The 25,258-nt window shown below is 41.3% G+C and overlaps 1 protein-coding gene across 1 annotated transcript; it reads left to right on the top strand.

Moving 5' to 3' along the window:
• The first annotated feature begins 22,079 nt into the window (after positions 1–22,079).
• On the top strand, positions 22,080–23,846 carry LOC127294227 (uncharacterized). Its single transcript, XM_051323990.2, has 3 exons — positions 22,080–22,944; positions 23,028–23,397; positions 23,495–23,846. The coding sequence occupies exons 1-3, from the start codon at positions 22,290–22,292 to the stop codon at positions 23,778–23,780; spliced, it is 1,311 nt and encodes a 436-aa protein (XP_051179950.1). The 5' UTR covers positions 22,080–22,289; the 3' UTR covers positions 23,781–23,846.
• Positions 23,847–25,258: the final 1,412 nt, after the last annotated feature.

Here is a 25,258-nt window from a genome sequence, read left to right as displayed (position 1 = left end):
ATGATTCAATGTGAAAAACAAATCACTGCCATAGAGTTTTTTGACAATACATGTTGTAAATGGGTTCAAATAATTTACACATTGGCACTACTAGATAGATAACTCATTTCATTATCCATCATTAGAAAAAAATCATTTATTTGAGTTTATGGATTTAGTGTTATGCCAAAAATTACTCAAATTATCATATTGGTATTTCAAAATTTGAACAATGCAAAATGAAAATAATACTACTCTACCAAAACTAGGAAATTAATTTTCTTTACTCTTAAATAATTCAAGTGTCCTTGGATAAATATTTTTAAATATGGCCAAAGAAACCAAATAGTTGAAATGAAAATTAATTCAACAAGTTGGATTTGCATAGCTTTTCCGAACCAAGATTTACAATTTAGATAGTCATATTAATCCACTCTTGAATGTTTTAAGCATGGTTGGGAAAAGTTAAAATTAATTTTAATGGTTTTAGTTTCTCCATGAGTCTCAAAAAGGGCAGGCAAATCAATGATTTTTAAAAATTATTTAACATTCCAAATTGTTGAAAAATGTCGGATGTTACATCGATAGAAATCAACTATACCCAAAAATGTATGTAGAAAACAACTACTCCATTGAGTTTTGAAGACGAAATAATGTAGAGAAACTAATCAATACCCAAAACTATGAACGACACAACACCAACGATAGTGAGCCGTGAAGATGAACTAAGAGCATCTCTAAGGAATTACGTAAAAATGTCAGAAATTAAAATAAAGGAGATACAAAAGTAATATGTATGTGAATACGCTGACAAATTGTGAAGTGCGCAGGAGGTGATTGGTCCACAAACCAGGATCATCTAGACCCGAGAGCAAAAATGAATTTCCGCTTGTTACTATAACTTGTATTGTGTGTTGTCACTCAGGACACATAATTGCTTTTGTGAATATTTGGTTCAATCAATTTTACAAGTTTAAAGGATAGAAATAATATTTTTTTATTTTTCAAATGTAAAACAAATGAAATATGTGAATAGAAAATACCAAATGTTCTATTGGACCAAATAGCAATATTTTCCTAGAACAAAATACATTTCAATTAAAAAAGGCCAAAAAATTGACTGAAAAAGGCCATGCCCACAAACTAAAAGGCGGATCTATTAAGTTCAACCAATGTAACTGACCATAGTTGTTGGATATTTTTTTAAATGGCCGAATTAATGGGCTTATCTCAGGGGGTGGGCATTCGGTTTCAAAGCGAAATTTTGGTTATGCTTTTGTGGTTTTTGAACAAATTTGGATTTTAAGAATTGTAACCGAAATTGGCATGAAATATAGGAAATCAAAGAGTCGGTTAATAAAATTTTGGTTAGGTTTTCGGTTATAACCGAATAAACCAAATCACTTCAACAAATAGTAAGGGACACCAAAGAAAGCACATAGTGATTGACATATCAACATAAAAAAGCGTCAACTACAGAAGTAATAAACAAAAGGAGCACTAATCATGGAGTCCTTCTATTCAGGAGGTTGCGGCACTTGTGGGCTTCTGGCCCTGATGCATCGCTCGTGAGAGAAATTAAAACAAGGGGTAGCTAAGTTTTTGAGCGGACTGTTCTATTGTGCATATTTCATGATACGTCCAAAACATATCTACTTTCCCGAACACTTTTGCTATTGTTTTGCCTCTAATTTGTGTATTTTGGATACAACTAACACGGACTAACGCTGTTTTCAGCAGAATTGCCCTGGTGTCTCGTTTTTGTGCAGAAATTCAACTTTCAGGAAAATCCCCGGAGTTTATTCCAATGGGCCTATTTTCCCAGAAAACTCACGGAGCCAGAAGACCAGAAGGAGGGGGGCCACGAGGCATCCACCCCACCAGGCGGTGCGGCAGTCCCTTGGGCCGCGTCGGCCTGTGGTGGCGGCGCCTCGGGCGGCCCCAGACTCCCCCTCTGGACTACTTAAGGTCATCGACCTAAAAACGCACGGGGCTTAGACGAAATCGCCAGAAGCCATCCAGAACACCGCCGCCATCGCGAAACTCCGTCTCGGGATCAGAAACTCCGTTCTGGCACTCCGCCGGGACGGGGAATTGGAGGAGATCATTGCCATCATCACCACCGATGCCTCTCCATCGACCAGCCATGTTTCCCCCATCCATGTGTGAGTAATTCCCCCGCTGTAGGCTGAAGGGGACGGTAGGGATTGGATGAGATTGGTCATGTAATAGCATAAGATTGTTAGGGCATAGTGCCTAGTGTCCGTAATTGGTACTTTGATGATATTGTTGCAACTTGTTATGCTTAATGCTTGTCACTAGGGCCCGAGTGCCATGATCTCAGATCTGAACATGTTATTGTTTCATGATGATATTCATTGTTTTATGATCTTACCTGCAAGTTGTATACACATGTCGCTGTCCGGAACCCGAGACCCCAAAGTGACAGAAATTGGGATAACCGGAGGGGAAGGCGGTGATGTGAGGATCACATGTTTTCACGGAGCGTTAATGCTTTGCTCCGGTGCTCTATTAAAAGGAGTACCTTAATTTCCAGTAGATTCCCTAGAGGCCCGGCTGCCACCGGCTGGTAGGACAAAAGATGTTGTGCAAGTTTCTCATTGCGAGCACGTACGACTAAATATGGAACACATGCCTATGGATTGTTTAGTACTTGGATACTGTTTTATTACTATCTGCAAATGCCCTACTTTGATTGTTACATGAGTTTCTCTCATCCATGCAACGCCCGTTCATCCATCCCTGTGCCTACAGTATTTTAATCCTGCTGTCTTTGTTACACTGCTGCTGATATTTCACTACTGCTACTGCTATAAAACTGTTACTACTGATAAACTCTTGCGAGCAAGTCTGTTTCCAGGTGCAGCTGAATTGACAACTCCGCTGTTAAGGCTTTCAAGTATTCTTTGGCTCCCCTTTTGTCGAATCAATAAATTGGGTTTTACTTCCCGCGAAGACTGTTGCGATCCCATATACTTGTGGGTCATCAAGACTATTTTCTGGCGCCGTTGTCGGGGAGCATAGCTTTATTTGGAAGTTCACTTGGATTGATATTGTTCGCTGCAAATTCTCCATCATGGGTAAATCTCGCGATCCTAAAGTCGGCATATTACCATCCACTACAAGAAAAGGTACAACTCCGAGTACCTCTGCTGCTCTTGATTCACCATCTGTGATAAGTCAACTTGTTTCACCACCACAAGCTTCACTTGCTGGTACTTCTGCTGAATCTGAAAATTCTTATAATATTGATGATGCTTCTGCTGTGCTTGATGATAGTGGTTCATTGAGATTTTTTCTAGATGCTACAATTGCTAGATCTATACAAATTGAAAATACTGAAACTCCTAATGAAAATACTGCTACACCTGTTAATTCACCTGAGTCTGTTGAATACTCTAGTGATGATCCTGATGAAGATTATGTAGAACTTGATGATGATTTTATTGTTAAATGCAATGCTACTACTGATGCAAGTAAAATTAAAAAAGCTTCTTGCACAACATACTGTTAGATATAAACTGTCTCCTGATCCTAAATTTGCCACATCTCCTATAAACATTAAGGATAAGGATTATGATTTTTCTCTTGATTTATCTCATATAGCTATTGTTGAGAAAACACCCTTTTGTGGTACTGAAAAAGAAAGTGATGTAGAACACATGAATGAACTTTCTACTTTGAGTAGCTTGTTTTCTGATGATATCAAGATGCGTACTTATTTTGTTGCTAAATTTTTTCTTTCTCATTAAAGGATGATGCTAAAATTTGGTATAATAGTTTGCCTCCTGATTCTATTGATAGTCCAAGTGGTTTGCTTGATGTTTTCTTTCGGAAATATTTTCCTGCTAGTGCTCAACATATTGCTTTGCAGAAAATTTATAGTTTTGACCAGGAAGATGGAGAGAAATTGCCTGAAGCATGGGCAAGATTTTGTTCTCTTATCAGAGCTCGACCTGGACATGATCTGGAAAAGCATGATTTACTTGATATATTTTATAGTGGACTAACCATTGAGTCTAGAGCATATTTGGATAGTTGTGCTGGTTGTGTTTTCAGGAAAAGAATTCCAGACGAAGCTGAAGAATTATTGGCTAAAATAGGCCGGAATTATGATGATTGGACTACACCTGAATCAGCCCCGACGCCGATATTGAAGAAGAGGGGTTTGATTAAATTAAATGATGAAGATATGAGGGAAGCCAAGAAATCTATTAAGGAGAAAGGTATTAAATCTGAAGATGTGAAGAACTTACCTCCCATAGAAGATTTATGCAAGATAACTCCCCCTTCATCCATGATTGAGGTAAATTCCCTTCAACGCTTTACTAGGGAAGATATTCTGTATTCAAAACCTCCTGCTCAATGCTTAGATGAGTTTGATAATTATATTGTTAAGCAAGAAAATTTTAATATGAGAGTAGAGAATCATTTAATGGAAAATTCTCAAGCTATTAGTAATTTGCATGATATTGTGGAGAGAACCTCCAATGATGTTAAGATGCTTGTTAAACATTTTCATATGATTCAAACTCAAATTGATCAACTCACTAAAGTGCAAAATGACTTGTTAAAAAATAGTTCTAAAGAAAAACATTCTTATGAAGTAACAACTAGAGGCGGTGTTTCTACTCAGGATCCTCTATATCCTGAAGGGCATCCCAAAAGAGTTGAACAAGATTCTCAACGAACTGAAACTAGTGCTCCTTCTAAGAAAAAGAAAAAGAAACATAAAAATGTTGTAGAATCCTCTGAGCCTGTTAATGATCCTAATAGTATTTCTATTTCCGATGCTGAAACTGAAAGTGGTAATGAACATGATAAAGACAATGATAAGAATGATGCTTCTGATAAAGAAGAAGTTGAAAATGAACCTGAAAAGCATGCTAAAAATAAAAAGTATACCAAAGAAGACTTTATTGCTAAGAAACATGGTAATGAAAGGGAACCTTGGGTTCAAAAGCAAATGCCTTTTCCCGCTAAGAAACTAAAATCAAAGGAAGAAGAACACTATAATAAATTTTGCGATTGGATGAAACCTTTATTCTTGCAAATCCCTTTGACTGATGCTATTAAATTGCCTCCTTATTCAAAGTATATGAAAGATATTGTCTCTAACAAAAGGAAAATTCCTAATGAGGAGATTTCCACTATGCTTGCTAATTACTCTTTCAATGGCAAAGTTCCAAAGAAGTCAAGACCAGGTATACCGACTATTCCTTGTTCTATTAAGAATAATTATGTTAGAACTGCTCTATGTGATTTGGGAGCAGGTGTTAGTGTTATGCCTTTTTCTCTTTATAAGAGACTTTATTTAGATAAGTTGATACCGATAGATATATCTTTGCAAATGGCTGATAAATCTACTGCTATTCCTGTTGGTATATGCGAGGATGTTCCTGTTCAAGTTACTAATAACTGCTTTATATTAATTGATTTTGTTGTGTTGGAAATGCCTGAAGATGATAATATGTCTATTATTCTTGGGAGACCTTTTCTTAACACCGCAGGGGCTGTTATTGATTGCAATAAAGGAAAAGTTACTTTCAATGTTGATGACAAGGAGCATACTGTTTATTTCCCCAAGAGGATTGATAAAGAATGTGGAGTTATCACAATGTGAGAACTATCAAAGTGGGAGCTATTGATTGTCCTATATATGAGCCTAAAGAAGGATATCAAAATATTATGATTGGATCCATATCAATACAATTCAAGGTAACATGATTGATTTGAGGTTTATTTCTTCTTATGCTATGTAAAATTTATTTGGTGGCAAGACTTGATCAACCTTGTTAACAAATACATTTTATATGCATAGAGGAACTAAACAACATCTCTTTCCCCCTCCACTTGTTCTATTTGCTGTAGCACTTTTTGTTTTGCAAAGTTCTTTAGTTACTTAGAGATTTGAAAATCTTTTTCTGCCCAGTAATAATAATTTTAATACCCAGAAATGTGCATTTTTCAAAGTTTTCAAAAATTCACAAAAATTATACCGTTGGTCTTATTTTTCGAAGAGACATCTGGGAGCACCTGGGGATGACCAATGGGGCACCCCAGGGCTGCACCCCACCAGCCGGCGCGGCCAAGGAGGGGGGCGCGCCACCCTGTGGTGTGGGCCCCTCCTTGCCCCACTTACTCATCTCTTCCTCCCATCTCACTCTCTCTCCCGAAAAAACTCGTACCAGCTTTCTCTCACTCGCGTTTTTGCTCAAGAGCTCAGGATTTCTCGATCTCTTTGCTCAGCCCAGATTTCTGTCTAAAATTTGGCACATTTGCCCTCCGGTATGTGACTCCTTCGATTATCCAATTAGAATTTTGTTTGGTTGAGTATATCTTGAATATTTTGCTGATGTAGGTAACATGTTTAGTGAGCTTGCATGCTTGTTCTAAGTTGTAAAAACTAGTTTTGATGCATGCTTAGTACTCTACCAAGTTCCTATAGTAGTTTCCCTCAATTATATGTCACCAAATCAAATTTTATAATGTTTGTTGAAAAATTTCAGAAAAGGAAGATGGATAACTATAACTTTGGAGAAGTGTTTGAAAGAGAGACGACAAGCACGGGGAGGCCCTCAAGGACTGCCACTAGATTTAGACGATCCTATAATGAGGATGTCATCGCACCGAGCTTCAAAGTGGAAGAGGACAATGGAGTCCCTAACGCTTCATCTTTCCCATGTTATAACTTTTTGAGTAATGCAGGGCTGTTGGATGATTTCTTGGTCCTCATCAATAATGTGGGCTTAACCACCTATATGGAAGATGAGAGGGAGCAATACTACATGCTAACAAAAATCTTTGTTGAGAGCTTTCAGTTCAACAACAAGCACTATCAACCATCCGTTACATTCAAGATTTATAATAATCATATTACTATGAAGTTGAAGGATTTTTGTACTGCATTGAATATTGCCCCTGTAGGTACAGCGAAGAATGAGAATAATCCTAAGGCTTTGCTGGAGCTGTATCGAGATATTACCAATGATGATAGCCGCACCATTCAGAGCGGCAAGATAAGAAACATTCAACTCCCTGCCATTAGATATTTCGGTTACTATCTTGCTACTAGCATTCTTGGTAGGGAGAACACTAGCAATATTTCTAGTTATCATCTTGCTTTCTTAGTTGCTGCACTTACTGAAAAGACACCTTATCATCTTTGTGCTCTTGTTGCCCGTCGTTTGTCCACTAAGGGGCCTATTTTTGGAGAAATTGTTGCCTCACGCATTTTGGCATATCTAGATCTTCCTCTTGACCCTACTGATGTGAAACTAACTCCTATAAGGCTTGATATTGCTGCTATGAAGAGTCATCAATTGTTACAGCTGACTCTAGTTTAGATAATATTGTCTATAAAATGTTGTTTACTGACGGGGATGAGAGGGAAATCCCTTTGCCGCAACCCGATTTGTTCGATATTCACAGGAAACCGTGGTCGCGCTCTAAGGAGGAGGTGGATGAGCATCTGAGGATACATGGCTTCCACCAGCAGCATGACTCCGAGGACGCCGAGCCCTCCCACAGGTACACCGTCACGTATCCTGGTGCATCTTCCAGCACATACCCGGAACAGGATCCATCTTCGTCGTACTACGGAGGTGCCACTTCATGGGCACCATGGGATTGATCTCCACTTAGGCCAAAATCCTAAGCTTGGGGGGAGGTATACCGGCATCACCCATTCATTGCATATTATAGTTGCTGGATACTTGTACATACTTGTTTAGCTTCTTAAAGTGGTTTTCTAATAAGAGGGAGACGATATTTGGGGAAGTGCTGCCTGAAAATAGATTCTGGACAGATACCAAAAAAATTCTCAAAAACAGCCAGAACGTTATTTTGCGAAGCCAATTTTTGTGCATGTTCCCCAGGTTGTTATCTAACTTTCACTAGTTAAACACTTTTCGAGCTGAGCAGCGGAAGAATTTCTTAAAAATAGATTACTGTACTGCTGTCAAGTTTGACGAATTTCTGCTGCTTTATGTTTATGTGACTCTTCTAGTTTTCATTTTCTTGTTTTTGCTTTGTTTCTTTCCTAAAACACAAAAGACCAAAAATATTTCTGTTCTTTCTCTTCACCATTTGTTTATTTTGGTTTCTTGCTTTTATTTTGCTTTATTTGCTATCGTTGGTTTGCTATAAGAAAATCCAAAAAGATTTTGCTTTGTTTGCTTGTTTCCTTTTGTTCTTGTTTTCAATTTGAAAACACCAAAAATATTTGCTGTTCTTCTTTGGTTTTGTAAAGTTCATTATGGAGTTCAATGGGCCTCGGTGGCTGGAGCGTGGTTTTCATTTCCATATTATTCAAGCTACACAAGTGAAAGGCAATAATGATGATCTACGACAATTCGGCTGTCGTGAGAGGCTGGTATGAACTCTATTTGTTTTCATTTTTGTACATATACTCATCCATGTGAGTATGCTTAGTTGGTTCATGTGAGTTATTGCGGTGACCCAGCATACCACTGCATGTTGTAGTATACAAGTCGTTGATATGATCTTTGCGAAGGGACTTCTTCACAATTTGCCATATCCCTCAGAGTGGTACAACATAAACATTGCAGGTCATAACACTCCATACTTTATTACAAACATTGTCTTAACAAGTTGGTATTCTCACAGGTCCTATGAGAACACCCTAAGATACTACTTAAGTACGATTACAACTCATAACAAATATAAAGAGAGCTCAACAACTTATTTAGGTAAGTTCTACGTTGCTCGGCTCTATGATGCTAGGGTATGTCACTACTCCTCCACCTCCGTGTCATCTGGTCCGTAGACTATCCCATAGTCTACGCCTTCCACTCCGCCGGTAAGATCGGGTTCTTCGTAGACCAGCTCATAACTTCCTTCTGGTGCTCCATCGTTGATGGCCTCCACTTCCGGATCACAGTCTAGCAAGGGTGTCGAAAGAAAGTGAGTACAGGGGTACTCAGCAAGTTCTAAAAGAGTAAAAAGGTGTTTGATGCACTAGCTACGACCATTGATCAGGAAATCGCAGGTCAATGCATGTTTTGCAATTATTTCTTCAAAAGGTTGCTTTTATTATGAAAACTATGCCCGTCAGTCTTCACAGGTTGACTAGAACTTCGTGGAGTTCCTTTCCTGCCGCGTTCGCGATTCCTTCCCGAACAAGGAGTGACAGCCACAATTTGATACACTCTGCAGAGGTGCGTTACTTTTCCCACAAGAGATCTCACCCTTTTTGCCATCCGCAGGGACTTGCCCCCGTTCACACTTCCTTTGGTGTGAGGCCAGGTATAAAGATCCAAGCCCACACCGCCTTCTCCGCGACTGCAAACCCACCCTTTTGTCCAACCGTACACCTCCAGTAGACTTCCCCCGATAATACGGCTTTACTCGTGGTGTACTCCGGACAATCCCTCATAGATCGTAGAGCTTATCATCACTAATGGATGGGGATTTAAAAGGATATCCCAACCTATTGCGGCAGTGCCTCCAGCACCCCACCGGCTCTCCGATCCGTTGGCGTGCAGAAGGGAAAAGATACGGCTGGCTTCCCCAGAGCCATTATAGATCTCATGGTCAACGCGGTTTGTACGGCGCTAGAATCACTGGACGGCATTGGTAATTAATCCTAGGGTGATATAACCCATTGCAATGGAACCTCCACCATATCAACACATACCATGGTTCCATTGCCAGCCACATAGTCATATTCATAGTTGGAAAGTAACATTTTATTTGCGATGCAGGAATGATAAGTATATAGCTTTGCATTAAAGTAGTAGAAAATACTCAAGTTGACATGAGCAAGGGTGAACTTGCCTGTGGACTGCGAGATAGTGCAGTTCAATGCAGTTGATGGAACCTGGACCTCGGGTTCTGTAAGAAGCATCATTGTCCGGTAAGGACAATGTTATAAAATCCAAATAATGCAATCATGGATGTATTATTTTATGTTGTATCCCTTTACCCTGCTGAGTTATAGCAATTTAGGGTTGCGTTTAAGATTTAGGTCTTTGACAGTAATTTACAATTGATTTAAAAGTATAAACCATTTTAATTCGCACAAAGTACAACAATTCAAAATAAAACTATTTACTTTGTGATTCCCTTAATCATTCCAAAAATAATTGAAAATTATAGAGTTACCTCTATAGTTTTTGGAATAAAAAGGAATATAGTATTTTTTTCTTGGAAAAATACCCGTTTCAATAGAAATGACTTGGAATATTAGAATTTCATTTTGAAATGTTTGAAAATAAGTATTTGAAATTATTTGAGATTTTTCCTTGAATTTTAATTACAAGGAAATAATAATTTTAAATTCCAAGTTATTATTTGAATTCTTAAAATTCATAATTTTGAATTTGTTTCATAAATTCCATTTCATATTTTATTCTTGTTAAGATTTATTTTTCATTCATTAATCCAATTTTTAATGGATTTTTAGAGTTGTGTTTGATTTATTAAAATTTGGTAAAGTTCTGGCCTTTTATTAAATGTTAAAAGACCAAAATACCCCCTGGACCCCTATTGGGCCCAGCCCATTTATCTAAACCCAGGGACGGCCCAATAAGGCTAATCCCTTTTTGGGTTCGGTGGCGCCGAACGGCCCACCTCACTCTCACTCACTCGGCCCTCTCACTCGCTCGACCTAACCCTAACCTCTCTCGCGACGCCCTGGCGATGGCGTCGCCGCCATGGCCGCCGCCTCGCTCCGGCCATCGCCGTGCTTCCCTGACCTCGCCACCTACCTGATCTGGACCGCCGCGAGACGATCTATCGATCTGTCCGCGTGGTTTCCTCGATTGCTTCCTCTCCTGGCGAATCGCCTCCCCTCTGGATCTCGTGGAGAATCGCCTTGGGCGATTGGGTGATCTCCGACGAGCTCTCGTCCTCGCTGTCGATGTGTGCGCCTCCGAGACCGACCTGGCGCGGGTGCTGCTCGCAGTACCAGTGCCGTCATCTCCGTGCCGTGCTGCTGTGGTGGTGTTCGTCGGCGTAACGCCGGCGCCTTCCCTGGCTTTGCAGCTGCTATGGCCGCGCGAGCACTGCCTCGCCATGCCATAGCCCCTGCCACCAGGCGCGTGTAAGTTGCTCTGCTCCTTCTCCTTCTCCTCTCCATGCCTGTGCGCCTCCCAAGATTCTGTGCTCCTTCTTCTCTTGTTCTACTGCTCTCTGATGATCCTGTGATCATGCAGAGCCTTGCTCTTCTTGCTTAAGCTACCTGTGCTTTCATTTTCTGCAAGCTCTGGCCAATTTACCAATATCTGGTACTGGCCAGTGTGTGTTGCTGGCTGTGCATGTCATGTGTTGCTTGCTTATTGCTTGCTATGCCATGCTGTTCATGCTTATGAGCTTGCTATGCTTACTGGCATATTATACTTGCTTGCCTAGGTGTACTGCTATGCATCTGTGACACTTGTGAAGGCCAGTGATGCCTGTGATATGCTTCAGTGCTTCCTATGCAAGCCAATGATCCATTGGATCATTCCTTGCTTGTTGGCTAACCTCTCTGTGTAGCTTGGCTTGCTATAATTGATCCATTTGATCAATTCAATTATCAGTGATAGCTTACTGGCTAATACTGTGACTAAGTGATTCAATTATCTTGAGATGCTGATGCTCAAGCATCACTATGATGTTGCTTACTTGTGCTGTTGCTCATCTTAGGTACCTAGACTTGCTCTAGTGGCTATGGATTAAACTGTGTTGCCTTATATTATGTTGCTGTCAGTGCTTAGCATGGATCTGTGATAAATTCATGCTTGTATTAATTAAATTATGATGAACTGCTTATGCAGTAATGATTTAATTACTTGCTTGTATATGAATTTGCTGTTCATGATTCTTTTACAAGCAAATAGAGTCTGAATCCATTTCTGGATAGTGATGCTTTGTATTTGGCTTGGCCTTGGGATGGTTCTAAGTGTGCCGTGACCTCAGTAGCCTTGCTACTGACTGGTTGCTCACATGGTTGGTTGGATCTTGTTGGCTACTCATCTTTGCTTGCATATTTGGGGATCATAATAAATATGAATGCCAATATGCTTGCCTGTGAAGAAATCTAGGGTTTCCTGATGGTTGCATGCTTAGGATTTTCTGTGTAGTCTTGATTAGCTGCTAAACCTTGCAATACATCTACTGGTGCTATCTGTGCATGAGATCTTGCTAGTGTGTGCATCTATGCATGTTTGCTAGTTTCTGTGCACAAGATCTGTATCTGGATGATTTCTGTTTTAGTAGCTTCTAGACTGGCAGTAATCCTTGGTGAAAACCAAGTGATGATTTACCCTTTTGAGCATCTGCTCAGTCCCATGACTGTGTCCAGGTATTTGGTATACCTTGTTCCAGCTCCTAGTGTGAAATTTTGTGTTGATGCAGACTTGTGGTTTGTGTCACAGCCCTTCACCTCCAGGTCTTGGATGATCTTCTCAGGTCACCATGATTTCTGGTGGTTGAGTGGTTGTGTGTGTTGGTTCTGTTCTTGAGCAAGAACTGGATGAACTATGTTGTGCTACCTTCACCTTACCTTGTGAATCCTTATCTGGTCGACTGGTTACTGTTTCTAGGGTTTGTGCCCCTTTTATATGAACTCTACTGCTTCTTGCAATGACACACAAGCCTGGCTTGCTTTGGTGACTAAGCTTGTGCATTGCCTTGTTGTGGCCTGCCCAAAGACACATGAGCTGTGTGCTCTCATATGCTGAAACTTGAGCCCCTGGTGGTGCTCAGGTTTGGTCTATTTGTTGCACTTATCTTGTGCTGTCCAGAGTTTTGGACAAGCACAAGTGTACAGGACAGCTGGTTCTGTCCAAACTGAATTCTTTGGCTAACACTAACATTCTGGCTAGTACTTGCTGTTTTGTTCTTGCAGGTTTTGAAGATGAATATGACCATGAAGATATACTTCAAGTCATTTAGTCTAGGTTTTAGTTTAGGAGCAATATTGTAATCTTCATTTTCATTTCTGTTTATTATTCATCAATTCTTGTATCAAGAATATTGTAAAGACAATGTAATCTGTGTTGTGATATCAATAAAGCTCAAATTTTACTTATGAGCTTTTGATTTGTGTAATGTTTATATTCTGGAATAAATGTTGTATTTATTATTCACTTTGAAATTCAAAGTTATTTGAATTCATAATTTGTTTTTGAATTGTGAATTCAATTTCCATATTCATTTATACTTAATGTTCGATATTCCAAATGCATGTTATTTGTCAAATGAAATAAATTCCCCAAATCAACAAGATACAAAAGAGATCATGTCGAAATTTCCCTAACTCACATTGCCTAACCCTAAGTGCAAAATGAGAGAGAACCTCGATCCCTCTTAGGTTTAGTTGCAATAAGGCGCGAAAATTTCCCCCGTTTTGCGATGAAATGCACATCCCATTTCTAAATCTACCCTTCGTTGTTCCTATGTTCTGGGTTATTACAGTTATATGTAATTTAAGAAAGTCTAGTAGTTCATGATCTCTCATGTTTAGCTCCAGTTTATTAATATGAGTAGCATGTCATAGATGTTTGCTTGCATTGTTTTATTCATAAATAGGTATGACATTGTGGTATCCTCCTCTGAATAATTCACTTGAATCGACTTGGCACATGCTCACGCATGCATATATGACTGAACAGAAGTCAATTAAGCCTCGATGATTTACTTTGCCTCAGAGTTCTTGTATCACTTTTATGCCTCCGTTAATTTATTTTGCCGCAAGCATGATTATGACAGTTACTGCTCTCTTGATTGTCGCTTCCCAGTCTATTGCTAGCCTTCACTTGTACTGAGCGGGAACGCTGCTCGTGCTTCCAAACCCTTGAAAACCAAGTTATTCCAAAATGTCCACCATAAATACCTATGCATGGCATTTCAAACAATTCCAAGTAAATTCTCATGCGCTACCTTTAAACCTTCAAAATGCTTCTCAATTTGTGTCGATGTTTTATAGCTCATGAGGAAGTATGTGGTGTTTATCTTTCAACATTGTCATTTACTTTTGACAAACTTTCATAATGGACTAGTGGCACATCCGCTTATCCAATAATTTTGCAAAAAAGAGCTGGCAACGGGGTTCCCAGCCCCAATTAATCAAACTTCATTAATAATTCACTTCACATGTTTTGCCCTGATTCATCAGTAAGCAACTTAATTTTGCAAATAGACACTCCTCCATGGTATGAAAATGTTGGAAGGCACCCGAGGATTCGGTTAGCCATGGCTTGTGTAAGCAAAGGTTGGGGGGAGTGTCATCCATAATAAAACTAAAGTACGTGTGTAAACAAAAGAGAAGAGGGATGATCTACCTTGCTGGTAGAGATAACGTCCTTCATGGGAGCCGCTCTTGAAAGTCTGGTTGACGAGGTAGTTGGAGTGCCCACTACCATTCGTTGACAACAACAAACACCTCTCAAAATAATTTTACTCCTGATTTAAAAATGAAAAGCTCTAGCGCATGTTAATCCATGCTTCCCTCTGCGAAGGGTCAATCTTTTACTTTTATGTTGAGTCACCATCCTTTCTTCGAGCACTTTCTTGAGAGCACAACTGTCATTCTTAGTATAATATGTTTGTCCCAAAATGTGATTAACTGTGGTATAACTTTGATGCTTTTATCTTTGACAATCTCTACTTCTAGTCTTTCCATGAACTTCAAAGGTGCCCGAGCATTTATGTTTTGCTGTACAAATACGGGCAAGCGAGATACCACTTTATCATATCCTTTTATGAACATTGCAATCCTGCTGATAGACATGATTCATGATGCTTATTATTAATTCGTTGGTACCTTTTCCATGATTGACATAGCTATTAGATGATTTTATTTGCATGTATCTTATTATGAATTGCCTAAGTACTTGTCCATATCATGAGAATATTTACATCATATGAACAAATGTGTTCGTGAAAGTTCTTTTATCGCACTCAGTTGTTAACTGAATTGCTTGAGGACAAGCAGTAAGCTAAGCTTGGGGGGAGTTGATATGTCCAAAACGTATCTACTTTCCCGAACACTTTTGCTATTGTTTTGCCTCTAATTTGTGTATTTTGGATACAACTAACACGAACTAACGCTGTTTTTAGCAGAATTGCCCCGGTGTCTCGTTTTTGTGCAGAAATTCAACTTTCAGGAAAATCCCCGGAGTTTATTCCAATGGGCCTATTTTCCCAGAAAACTCACGGAGCCAGAAGACCAGAAGGAGGGGGGCCACGAGGCAGCCACCCCACCAGGCGGCGCGGCAGGCCCCTGGGCCGCGCCGGCCTGTGGTGGCGGCGCCTCGGGCGGCCCCAGACTCCCCCCTCTGGACTACTTAAGGTCTTCGACCTAAAAACGCACGGGGGTTAGACGAAATCGCCAGAAGCCATCCAGAACACCGCCGCCATCGCGAAACTCCGTCTCGGGACCAGAAACTCCGTAGTGGCACTCCGCCGGGACGGGGAATTGGAGGAGATCATCGCCATCATCACCACCGACGCCTCTCCATCGACCAGCCATGTTTCCCCCATCCATGTGTGAGTAATTCCCCTGCTGTAGGCTGAAGGGGATGGTAGGGATTGGATGAGATTGGTCATGTAATAGCATAAGATTGTTAGGGCATAGTGCCTACTGTCCGTAATTGGTACTTTAATGATATTGTTGCAACTTGTTATGTTTAATGCTTGTCACTAGGGCCCGAGTGCCATGATCTCAGATCTAAACATGTTATTGTTTCATGATGATATTCATTGTTTTATGATCTTACCTGCAAGTTGTATACACATGTCGCTGTCCGGAACCCGAGGCCCCAAAGTGACAGAAATTGGGATAACCGGAGGGGAAGGCGGTGATGTGAGGATCACATGTGTTCATGGAGCATTAATGCTTTGCTCCGGTGCTCTATTAAAAGGAGTACCTTAATTTCCAGTAGATTCCCTAGAGGCCCGGCTGCCACCGGCTGGTGGGACAAAAGATGTTGTGCAAGTTTCTCATTGCGAGCACGTACGACTAAATATGGAACACATACCTATGGATTGTTTAGTACTTGGATACTGTTTTATTACTATCTGCAAATACCCTACTTTGATTGTTACATGAGTTTCTCTCATCCATGCAACGCCCGTTCATCCATCCCTGTGCCTACAGTATTTTAATCCTGCTGTTTACTATAATCACTATTGCTGTCTTTGTTACACTGCTGCTGATATTTCACTACTGCTACTGCTATAAAACTGTTACTACTGATAAACTCTTGCGAGCAATTCTGTTTCCAGGTGCAGCTGAATTGACAACTCCGCTGTTAACGCTTTCAAGTATTCTTTGGCTCCCCTTGTGTCGAATCAATAAATTGGGTTTTACTTCCCGCGAAGACTGTTGCGATCCCCTATACTTGTGGGTCATCACTTCACTCTATCTTTAGAAAAAGACAAATCCATCAATGACCAAACTCATACACTGAACAATTTTTTGAACATCCAACACAATTGGGCCTCTATGGAATGATGAGCTTATGCCCAAATTGACGGTAGGTTTGCTTAATTTGGTATTTTTGGTCTTGTTCGGTTGGTGGCTAAAACCCGAATTCAAAAAAAAAATTGGTTTGTATATATATGTCAAAACCGAAAAATATTGAGTAATGCAAAAAAACAAGATTTCAGTTAGTTTGGTTTCAGCTTCAGTTTGATTTTCTGTTTGACGGTTTTCATGCCCACCCCTAGCCTTATCCCACACAACCAATCGAACTGGATTGGGCTGATATGGATTAATGAAGATTTGATTTCGTCAGATTTTTCCACGTAAGAAATCTGACGTGGCTAGGCTAGACTGTCAGTGATGTTATTGGATCGTCGTAAAGGTTTTGACGGTCCAATATCGTCACACACGGTTATGAAGATTTTCTCAAAAACGTCGTTATATTACTGGAGGTCAGCTCTTGAGATTGGATTTTTGTCTTAATATTTTCATAAATGAACCACTATGACGATTTAGTAACACAATTTGAGGGTCGTGTATCAAAAAATTCTTGTAGAGTCTTGCTATGGAGGGAGATGGCGCCAAAATTTTCTATCGCAATGGTAAAGACGGTGAGGATGGTGAAGATGTCCATGTGGAAGAGGTGTATGATGCATCTCAACCAACCCAACGCAAGCGAACAACAAATTACACCAACAACAAAGAAAATTCTGGGAGGTCATTGGAGAGTGTCACACTCGATGTTGTCACGAGCAATAATCAAACCGGCAAGTGGTATTAGAAAGGAATTGGGACAAGTTTTACAATATCTTGTCGTTGTTTCACCAATGACTTCGACCCGCATGGCACGATCACTTCAAGGATGTTGGGATGTGATCAAACTAAGTTGTAGTCGTTGGAGTGTGTGCTTGGAGCAAGTGAGAAATGGACCTCCGAACATATCCTCCCCTGATGATTGTGTGAGCTAATTTGTATCTCCTTTTGTTTGAATTACTTTTAATTTTTATGTTATTTGTTCTAACCAATACATGTTATTTTGTGTAGGACAAGATTGCAATCAAAATATACAAGGAAATGGTGGCATCCAAGAAGAAGCCATTTGTGGTTTAACATTGTTGGGCTTTTCTTGAACATAGTGAGAAGTGGAGGTTGGGGGACAATGAAGCTTCACCAAAGAAAGGAGATTTCACCCAATTGGATGATGATGATGATAGTGACAACGAGGGAGTAAGAAAGTCTGATGGCAATAATAAGGTAATGGATAAGGAGAAAAGTCTAGTGGAGGCCACAAGCCCGAGGGGGGGGGGGGGGGAATTGATGACATGACGAAGTCAAAGGAGGCATTGGTGAGAGAGACAAATGCAAACAAATATTCTCATGGCCGAGAAGAAGATCTCGTAGAAGAATGCAAGGTGACAAGCACTTCGGCAAGATGAGGCCCGCAAGGCGGCCTTAGATGAGAGGCAAATTCTTGCCGAGGAGAAGAAGGCGGAGGAGGAGGAGAAGAAGGCCATGACTGCGCTATTGGCATAGGAGAACAAGATGATGATGATGAATACGGCTACCATGGATGCCATAACAAGAGAGTGGTGGGAGAGTGCTAGGAAGGCCATCTTGGAACGAAGGAGGGTGGGGGAAAATGGATGAGGTTGTGGTGGTGGTGGTGCTTCTTCTGGTGGTGGTGGCAGTGGTGGTGAGTTCGGCGATGGTCTTGCTTGATCTATCTTCTATGGCTTGGAGTGACGAGGTTGCATCTTTTGGTGTCACCAGCGTCGATCATTATTGCTTGACCCCCATCTCTACAATTCGATGTAAAAACCACAGGTTGTTGCATTATTGTCTAGACATTGTCATATTTGCTCAGAATTGTCAAAACCATGTTATCGTTCTCTGCGAGGTTTTCCGTGGTATGTGTTTAGCGGGAGCCCACAACGCTAACATTAGAGATGCTCTAAAACACACGGAAACGTGAACCCCATTTCACTGGCCTTTCAAGGATGTCCGTACATGATGCATTGACATGGGCTAGACGAAAAAACTAGGTCGCCTGACACCGGTCGGCTTAGTTGGTGATGGACCAGAGATCGCTCGGGTGGCAATGCTTGGGGCTCCATTAGTGCGCATATGAAATCCTCTTGTTGCCATCATGAACGAGCCTCCTTTAGCGTTGTGTATTCATTTGGCATCCCTTCTATATGATTGATACACCTTCTATGGGATATTCTAAAAAAAACTTTAATTAAGATCACATAATAATAATACTAATAATAATAATAATAATAATAATAATAATAATAATAATAATAATGATAATAATAATCTTAAGCCAAGATTACTTCTTTACCTGACGACCAAATTGTCAACTTGACCTATTTAATAAGTGTTGGTGTGACCGCTAAGGTCAGGTCCACCTACTTATATTGTGATGTTTGTGTAATGTGAGAGGTAATTCCACGTTTAGAAAACAACCCATGATGAGTAAATCGGAAATTGTTGTGTAAACATAACACGTCCGCCTGTAACTAAAAGATAGTCACAATAAATAAAAATAGCAGCAAAAATAAAGCATAAACACTTTGGTGAGGCGGGCGTCGGAGGAGGGTGGTTGTGAGTCAACTTTTCTTATCAAACTCCTAGTGAGTGATAGAAGAGCGTGAGAAGAAAGTAACAACCTCAAATAATGTAACATGCTAAAAACATCTACGGAAACTTAACAACCACGGGTGATTTGAGCTTTCTTACACGTACAATGATGTGTGGTACTTATCGTCATCAAACCTTTTACACTTTGCTTAGACTGGAATCTTGGTCGGCACTTCTGGGCCTGGGCCTGCTTGGAAGCTACTAGAGATTGCTCCTATACATCCGGAGGGGCCCCCCGGATGGAATCGCTGGGAATAATGGGCCTTCTAGGTCAAATTTTACATCCATCTGGCGCTAAATAGCGCCGGATTTTGGTCTGGGGAGCCCCAACGGCTGGAGATGCTCTAAGGCTTTATCTTGTATTGGATTGGCATGGCGTGGTGCTATGCTACGGTTCTTCTTCCTGCTTAGTTATCCATGATGGTCAAATATTAATGGCGAAATCGTGTAGTTGTAATTTCGAAATCTCCATGCCTTATAACTTCTGCTGATTGAAACAAGCACTAATTCAAGTTGTTAACATTTTTTATCATAGCCAGCACCATCATGCTTGTATAGGGTTTTTTTTCGATAGAGAATATGTTAATACCGCGAAGATATCATTTACACCCAGCGTATTCAACAACGCAGTGCCCTAATGGCAATACAGATGAGAGCAACTAAAAAAGAATTACAGAAAAAATCATGGTACAATGATCTATTCCTTATAGCAGCGGACCAAACACCACCAAGACAACACCAAAAATTCATATTCTCCAAAAAACAACGTCTTTAAGTAGGAAACAGTACACAAACACCATCATCGTCCTAATCATAGATCATAGGTTTTCACCCAAGAGAAAGTCCGCACTTACAAAGCAATGCCTTCAACAAAGCCATTGCGAGACGCAACCAATTAAGACTGGACCTTAGGTTTTCACCCTGCAAGTTTATACCCTAAATTTCTCCTATGTTGTCATTCCCACTTGCCGATACCGCTGCTCCAAGTCACAAATCACCAAACCAAACGCTCAACACCACTAGGACTCGAACCACCATTATCAGTCATGGGATCTCGCCTTCTATACCATTCTCCGCAGCTGACAACACCATGAAACTAAAAACATGCCTCACGAAGGCAACAATTCGCATCGCTCTCTCTGAAACCAACAGCCAAAATAGCCATTTTTCCGTCTGTTGGCTAGGTTTGATGCGCTAACCTCTAAAGGCGGCACAAGTGTCTAGAGCTGTAAACCGAGAGGCTAATAATTTTCTAACTGTGAATGGACATTCTCGAGCCTTCGATCGTGACTCGTTCCGTGTCACTTAGCACTATCGCAACAAAAAATGTACAACGCGATGACACACATGTGGTGTGACAGGTCGGCCGTGATCGATTCGATCGACCTCATCCCAATCGGCCAGCGTGACAGGTAGGGGCCAAGAACCAGCCATGGCACGCATGCGCTACCCGACGACCGAATCGACGACCAACTTTCGCGCCAATCCAAAACGAAATCAAACGACGGTCGAGACAAGCAAAGCCAGGACCAGCTGGTGGTAGCCTCGCATGGAACCAAACAGCCGTTCAATTCCGATCGGCTAATGATGGGACGCACCTTAGCTGCTAGCGCGAGGTACGCTTTTACAGGCAAAAACCAAGAAAAAGGTTTGCCCAGCCCATTGCGTTGTTGCGTTCGATTCCTCAAGTCGAGCGCACGCGAACCGGGTGGATTTCCATCGAGTGCTGGTCTGTGACGACCCAATCATCATTCCATCTTCCATTTCGAGATCAGTGTTTTGATGCGGTGCGTATTCAGAGGATGATCCCTTCCATATAGATTACGCTCTCATTCGACAGAGGATGATGCCGTGTCTATGTAAAATCTATGTAAAACAGTGGTTTTCCAAAGTTTGTCCCATTTTCATTAACATTTCAATTGATGCTTTCGCATGTTTGTTTCTTTGTTTCTCTGTTTCATATATTTTGTAATGAGATTTTAGTTTGACATCAAAACAATCTAGACTTATAAAAAGTGATCAAGATCGTGCAGTAATATGCCATATATTTTAGTGATCAAAGTCATGCAGTAAAGACCAAAGCCAAGCATGCTCACATTTTAGGGTGGAGGGAGTATTTTATACAAAATTTAGCAAACTATGAAGCTCATAGAATTCCGCATCTATCATTTTCTTTCCACTACTTTTTGAAGCCCCAAAATAGAAAAGCACTAGCTAACACGGAAATTCAGTTCGGCTCTCGGGTGCATATGCTCCCTCCACCCTTTGTTTTCTAAATTTAGATGTATCTAGACACTATTTAATGTGTAGATACATGTAAATTTAGACAAATCTTTGACATCCTTTTATAGACGGATCTAATATTTTTAATTTTTAAAAAAATTCACATGTACATCTCGATAATCTATGTGCACTCATACAGTTTCTCGAAAAACCGATATTATTTATGGTGAATATAAAAAGACAAAACATGTCTCACAGAAAGCTTTATTTTTAGCACGAAATTTTGTCTTTTGCGCAGCCCAAATGACAAGTCGTTTTTTTCACAGAAAGACTTTGTGTGCATGTAGCATGTGAAGAGTTACAAGTGATTTTTATAATTTTTTAACATTTTAAAATATATTAAAATGCATTTCAAAATAAAGGGAGAATATGCACCCAACAAGAGGCAAAGTGTCACTGTAGCTAACATTCGAATTAAAATGTTTTTGGAAGTCCACGATGCAGTATAGATTATTGTTCATTTCTCTCTATCAACTTACGCGCAATAAAACTTACGTATAATTTTACTAAACCATGTGATTGCATGTTCTTTTGCAACTTCAAGCATGGTACTAATGAGTACCTTCTGATTTAATTTACATCTCAAAAAAGATACGAACACAAACAAGGATAGATAGTACAGTACACCGCATGGTGAGGATTGGATGCATGATTGCAAGATGCCCATGCCATGCCTGCATGCCACGAGCGAGCCCCTTTTATCTCCTTGGCATTTGCACTCTTGTGTGCCTTTCCATTCACTCCCCACCACACCACTCACCATTACCAGGTTACGCACACCCAAAAGAGGGGTCATTAAGGGCACAATTGGTAAATTAATCATGGAGCAATGTAGCCTAAAGCTAGTTTACTGAGCAAAGCTTCAGACACCGTCCCCTAATTTTAGCAACCCTTTCTCCCTCCTCCCCAACAAGGCTTAAGATAGATAGCCATGCCTACTGGTTCTTCTTCTTCTCCAATGGATGCAGTTGCAGCTGCCGAGAAGATGAGCAGGGATGGAGGGAAAAAGCAGCAGCGGCAGTCTGGTTCTTCCTTTTGGGGTGCTATGGCGTTCAAAAACAGAAGCCAGCCCAAAGGAGGGGAAGCAGTACAGAGCAAGAACAGCGGCAAGAGCAAGACAACCACGACGACGCCGAGGAGTATCAGCATTGGCCGGAGCATTACCTGCCCGGGGTCAATCTGCGGCACCAAGGAGAGCGCAGTGCTGAGCAGGGGAAGCCGCCGGGACCGGAACAACTCGAGCAGCAGGTCCCTCAAGGCTCCGGACAATGACACCTTGTCCATGTCCATGGCGGCATCCAGCGCGGTCGTGTCCGCGTCGTCGTCGTTCAACTCGGAGACCACTATGGCGACGACTGCGACCACGGTCAGCTCTTCCTCCTCCTCGTCGCCGCTATCGTCCATCGGGGCCGGCTCCAGGTCCTTCAGGAAGCTCTCTGGCTGCTACTACGAGTGCCACTCTGTGGTCGACCCCGGGGCAAGCCACGTCGGCGACGCCGCAATGGCCATGCTCCCCTGCGCCGACTGCGACGAGTTCTTCGTCAAAGCTGAGTCCCTCGAACTCCATAGATCAACCCGTCATGCAGGTAAACAAAAGAAATGCAGCTATTGTTGTACATTCTTAAATCTCTTCAAGCAAATAACCCACTGATAAATGAAACGATTGCAGTTTCGGAGCTGGCCGCCGACGACACGAGCAGGAACGTGGTGGAGATCATCTTCCAGTCGAGCTGGTTCGTCAGGAAGCCGCGCGCGGCGCCGGTGTGCCGGATCCAGAGGATACTCAAGGTGCAAAACTCCGGCAAGACCGTGGAGAGGTTCGAGCAGTACAGGGAGCGCGTCAAGGCGAGTGCGGCGGCGAGCAGCGCCGACGCGCTGGCCAGGAGCAGCTACCCGAGGTGCGCCGCCGACGGCAACGAGCTCCTCCGGTTCTACTGCACCACCTTCAACGGATGCTCCCTCGGCCTCGCCGGATCCACAGTCCTCTGCCGGTCGCCGTCGCAGTGCAAGCTGTGCAGCACAATCAGAGACGGGTTCAGGTAATGACTAATGAACCCCACATGGAAAGTTCAGAGTTCAAAGCAATGTTTTCCCAAAGCTTTTAGCATGACAAATTCTGTGTTTGCATATCGTCAGGGTCGACGGCGATGGGAAGATTGCGACGATGGCGACAAGCGGGCGGGCACATGACACAGCTCGGGTGTCTCTGTTGGACGGTGGCGGCGCTGAGAAGAGGGCGATGCTGGTGTGCAGGGTGGTGGCAGGGAGGGTGAAGAAGGTCGTCAGTGGCAGTGATTCATCAGATGAGTTCGGCTGTGACAGTGTCAGTTCCAGCTCAGATTTGGATGAAATGTTTGTGTTCAATTCCCGGGCAATACTGCCTTGCTTTGTAGTGATCTATACAGTGGCTACTGAATCATAATCGCATATCCACTGGTGTAACATAGTTTTGCTGCTTGTTTTGCTATCTAAATCTACTTCTGTTGCAGCGCGCGTCTCTGTTTCCTGTTGATCCCAGTTGACGATTCAAATTTTCTGGCTGCAAATTATTTGTTATTCATGTTTGGAAATCAGGAGTTTCACAGGATTGAAACCATGACAGCATCTCAAACCACAACTGTTGACCATCGTAATCTGTTCTTTTTTACTTTCACAAGGAGAGAAGGTACGTACAAGATGTGATCAGGACCATGCAATAGGCTCCAAACTTTTTACATGCGCCAGCTTCCAAGATCTAACAAAATCAATATCAATGCAAGTTTTGTCTGTTCATGCTGACTAAATCAGCCACTTACACCCATGAGCATATATTTTGGGTTCTTCCACGGAACAGCCAGACAAAGGATTGAGAACAAGCAGTCACTTTGGGAGAAGCAATGTACTCACTGATTACTTAATCTTGTAATTCCCCTTGAGATGCTACTAACCCAGCTGCATCCAGCTCAATCTACTCTACTTAATACATATTTAATTAGTATTGATCCCTAAGCTAGCAAGTGCTGCTGCTTGTGCACCACTATAAAATATACCCTCTAGACAATTTTGTTAATTAAGCCCTAGAAAGTAAGGGGATTAAGGATTATATCTTAATCGACAAATTCTTTGGTTTGTGTGCTCTTGCAAGACAGATACCACAAGCTGATTCCAGATCAAATAGGTCATAGGTCCAAGATTGGTCATGGTTCATTGTTAATTTAACATTGCCTGTGACCTGTTTTGTACTACATGGAGAGACTGGACAAACTGTAAGAGACGCTTATGTACAGCAAAGAATGTCAATGGCACAGCTTGAAAGAAGATCGGTGTCTTCACGTTGCTTGTTTTATTGGATTTGGATTGTTCCAGCGACGTTCTTCAGACGTTATGTCAGTGTCAGGATTGTGTGGGGTTGGATCAAGATTCAACTTAAAAAGTTGGCAGCAATATTTGTATCTTATCACCTATACCAACCAATCGGGAGATTCCTCATAAGGCAGGGGAGATGTGTAAACCATGAGGTAATTTGTTAGTAAGACCCACTTATTCCGTCCATAAAAAGATGTCTCAACGTAGTTAAAATTTAGATGTACGTAGACCCGATTTAGTGTATAGATACATCTAAATTTAAAAAAAGTTGAGACATCCTTTTATGGATAGAGGTAGTAGAACAATTTCAAGAAGTTCCCCGATTTGAGAGCTTCCAACCTGAAATATATATATATACTAAATAAAATATTTCATATTGCCAGATATGAAGCTCAAACAAAAGTCAAAATACAAGGGCTATATCAAGAAGTTGAACGGTTTGGGAGCTTCCCACGTGAAATTTTTCTGCACTTATTCTTCAGTTATTTGCATGATTCAATTTAAAAAATATTAATTCATATTTGAGATTAAAATTTGGAATTTTCTCGTTCAAAA

This window comes from Lolium perenne, chromosome 4 (genome assembly GCF_019359855.2).
Source record: "Lolium perenne isolate Kyuss_39 chromosome 4, Kyuss_2.0, whole genome shotgun sequence".
Classification (NCBI taxonomy): Eukaryota; Viridiplantae; Streptophyta; class Magnoliopsida; order Poales; family Poaceae; genus Lolium; species Lolium perenne.
The sequence above is the reverse complement of the archived record's forward strand: the minus strand, read 5'-3'. Positions and strand labels throughout refer to the sequence as shown.

Excerpts from the sequence above, each read along its gene's own strand:
- LOC127294227 (XM_051323990.2), top strand. The coding sequence starts at position 22,290 with ATGCCTACTGGTTCTTCTTCTTCTCCAATGGATGCAGTTGCAGCTGCC. Across the intron at positions 22,945-23,027 it reads TAGATCAACCCGTCATGCAG|TTTCGGAGCTGGCCGCCGAC; the intron begins GTAAACAAAAGA and ends AAACGATTGCAG. Across the intron at positions 23,398-23,494 it reads ACAATCAGAGACGGGTTCAG|GGTCGACGGCGATGGGAAGA; the intron begins GTAATGACTAAT and ends GCATATCGTCAG.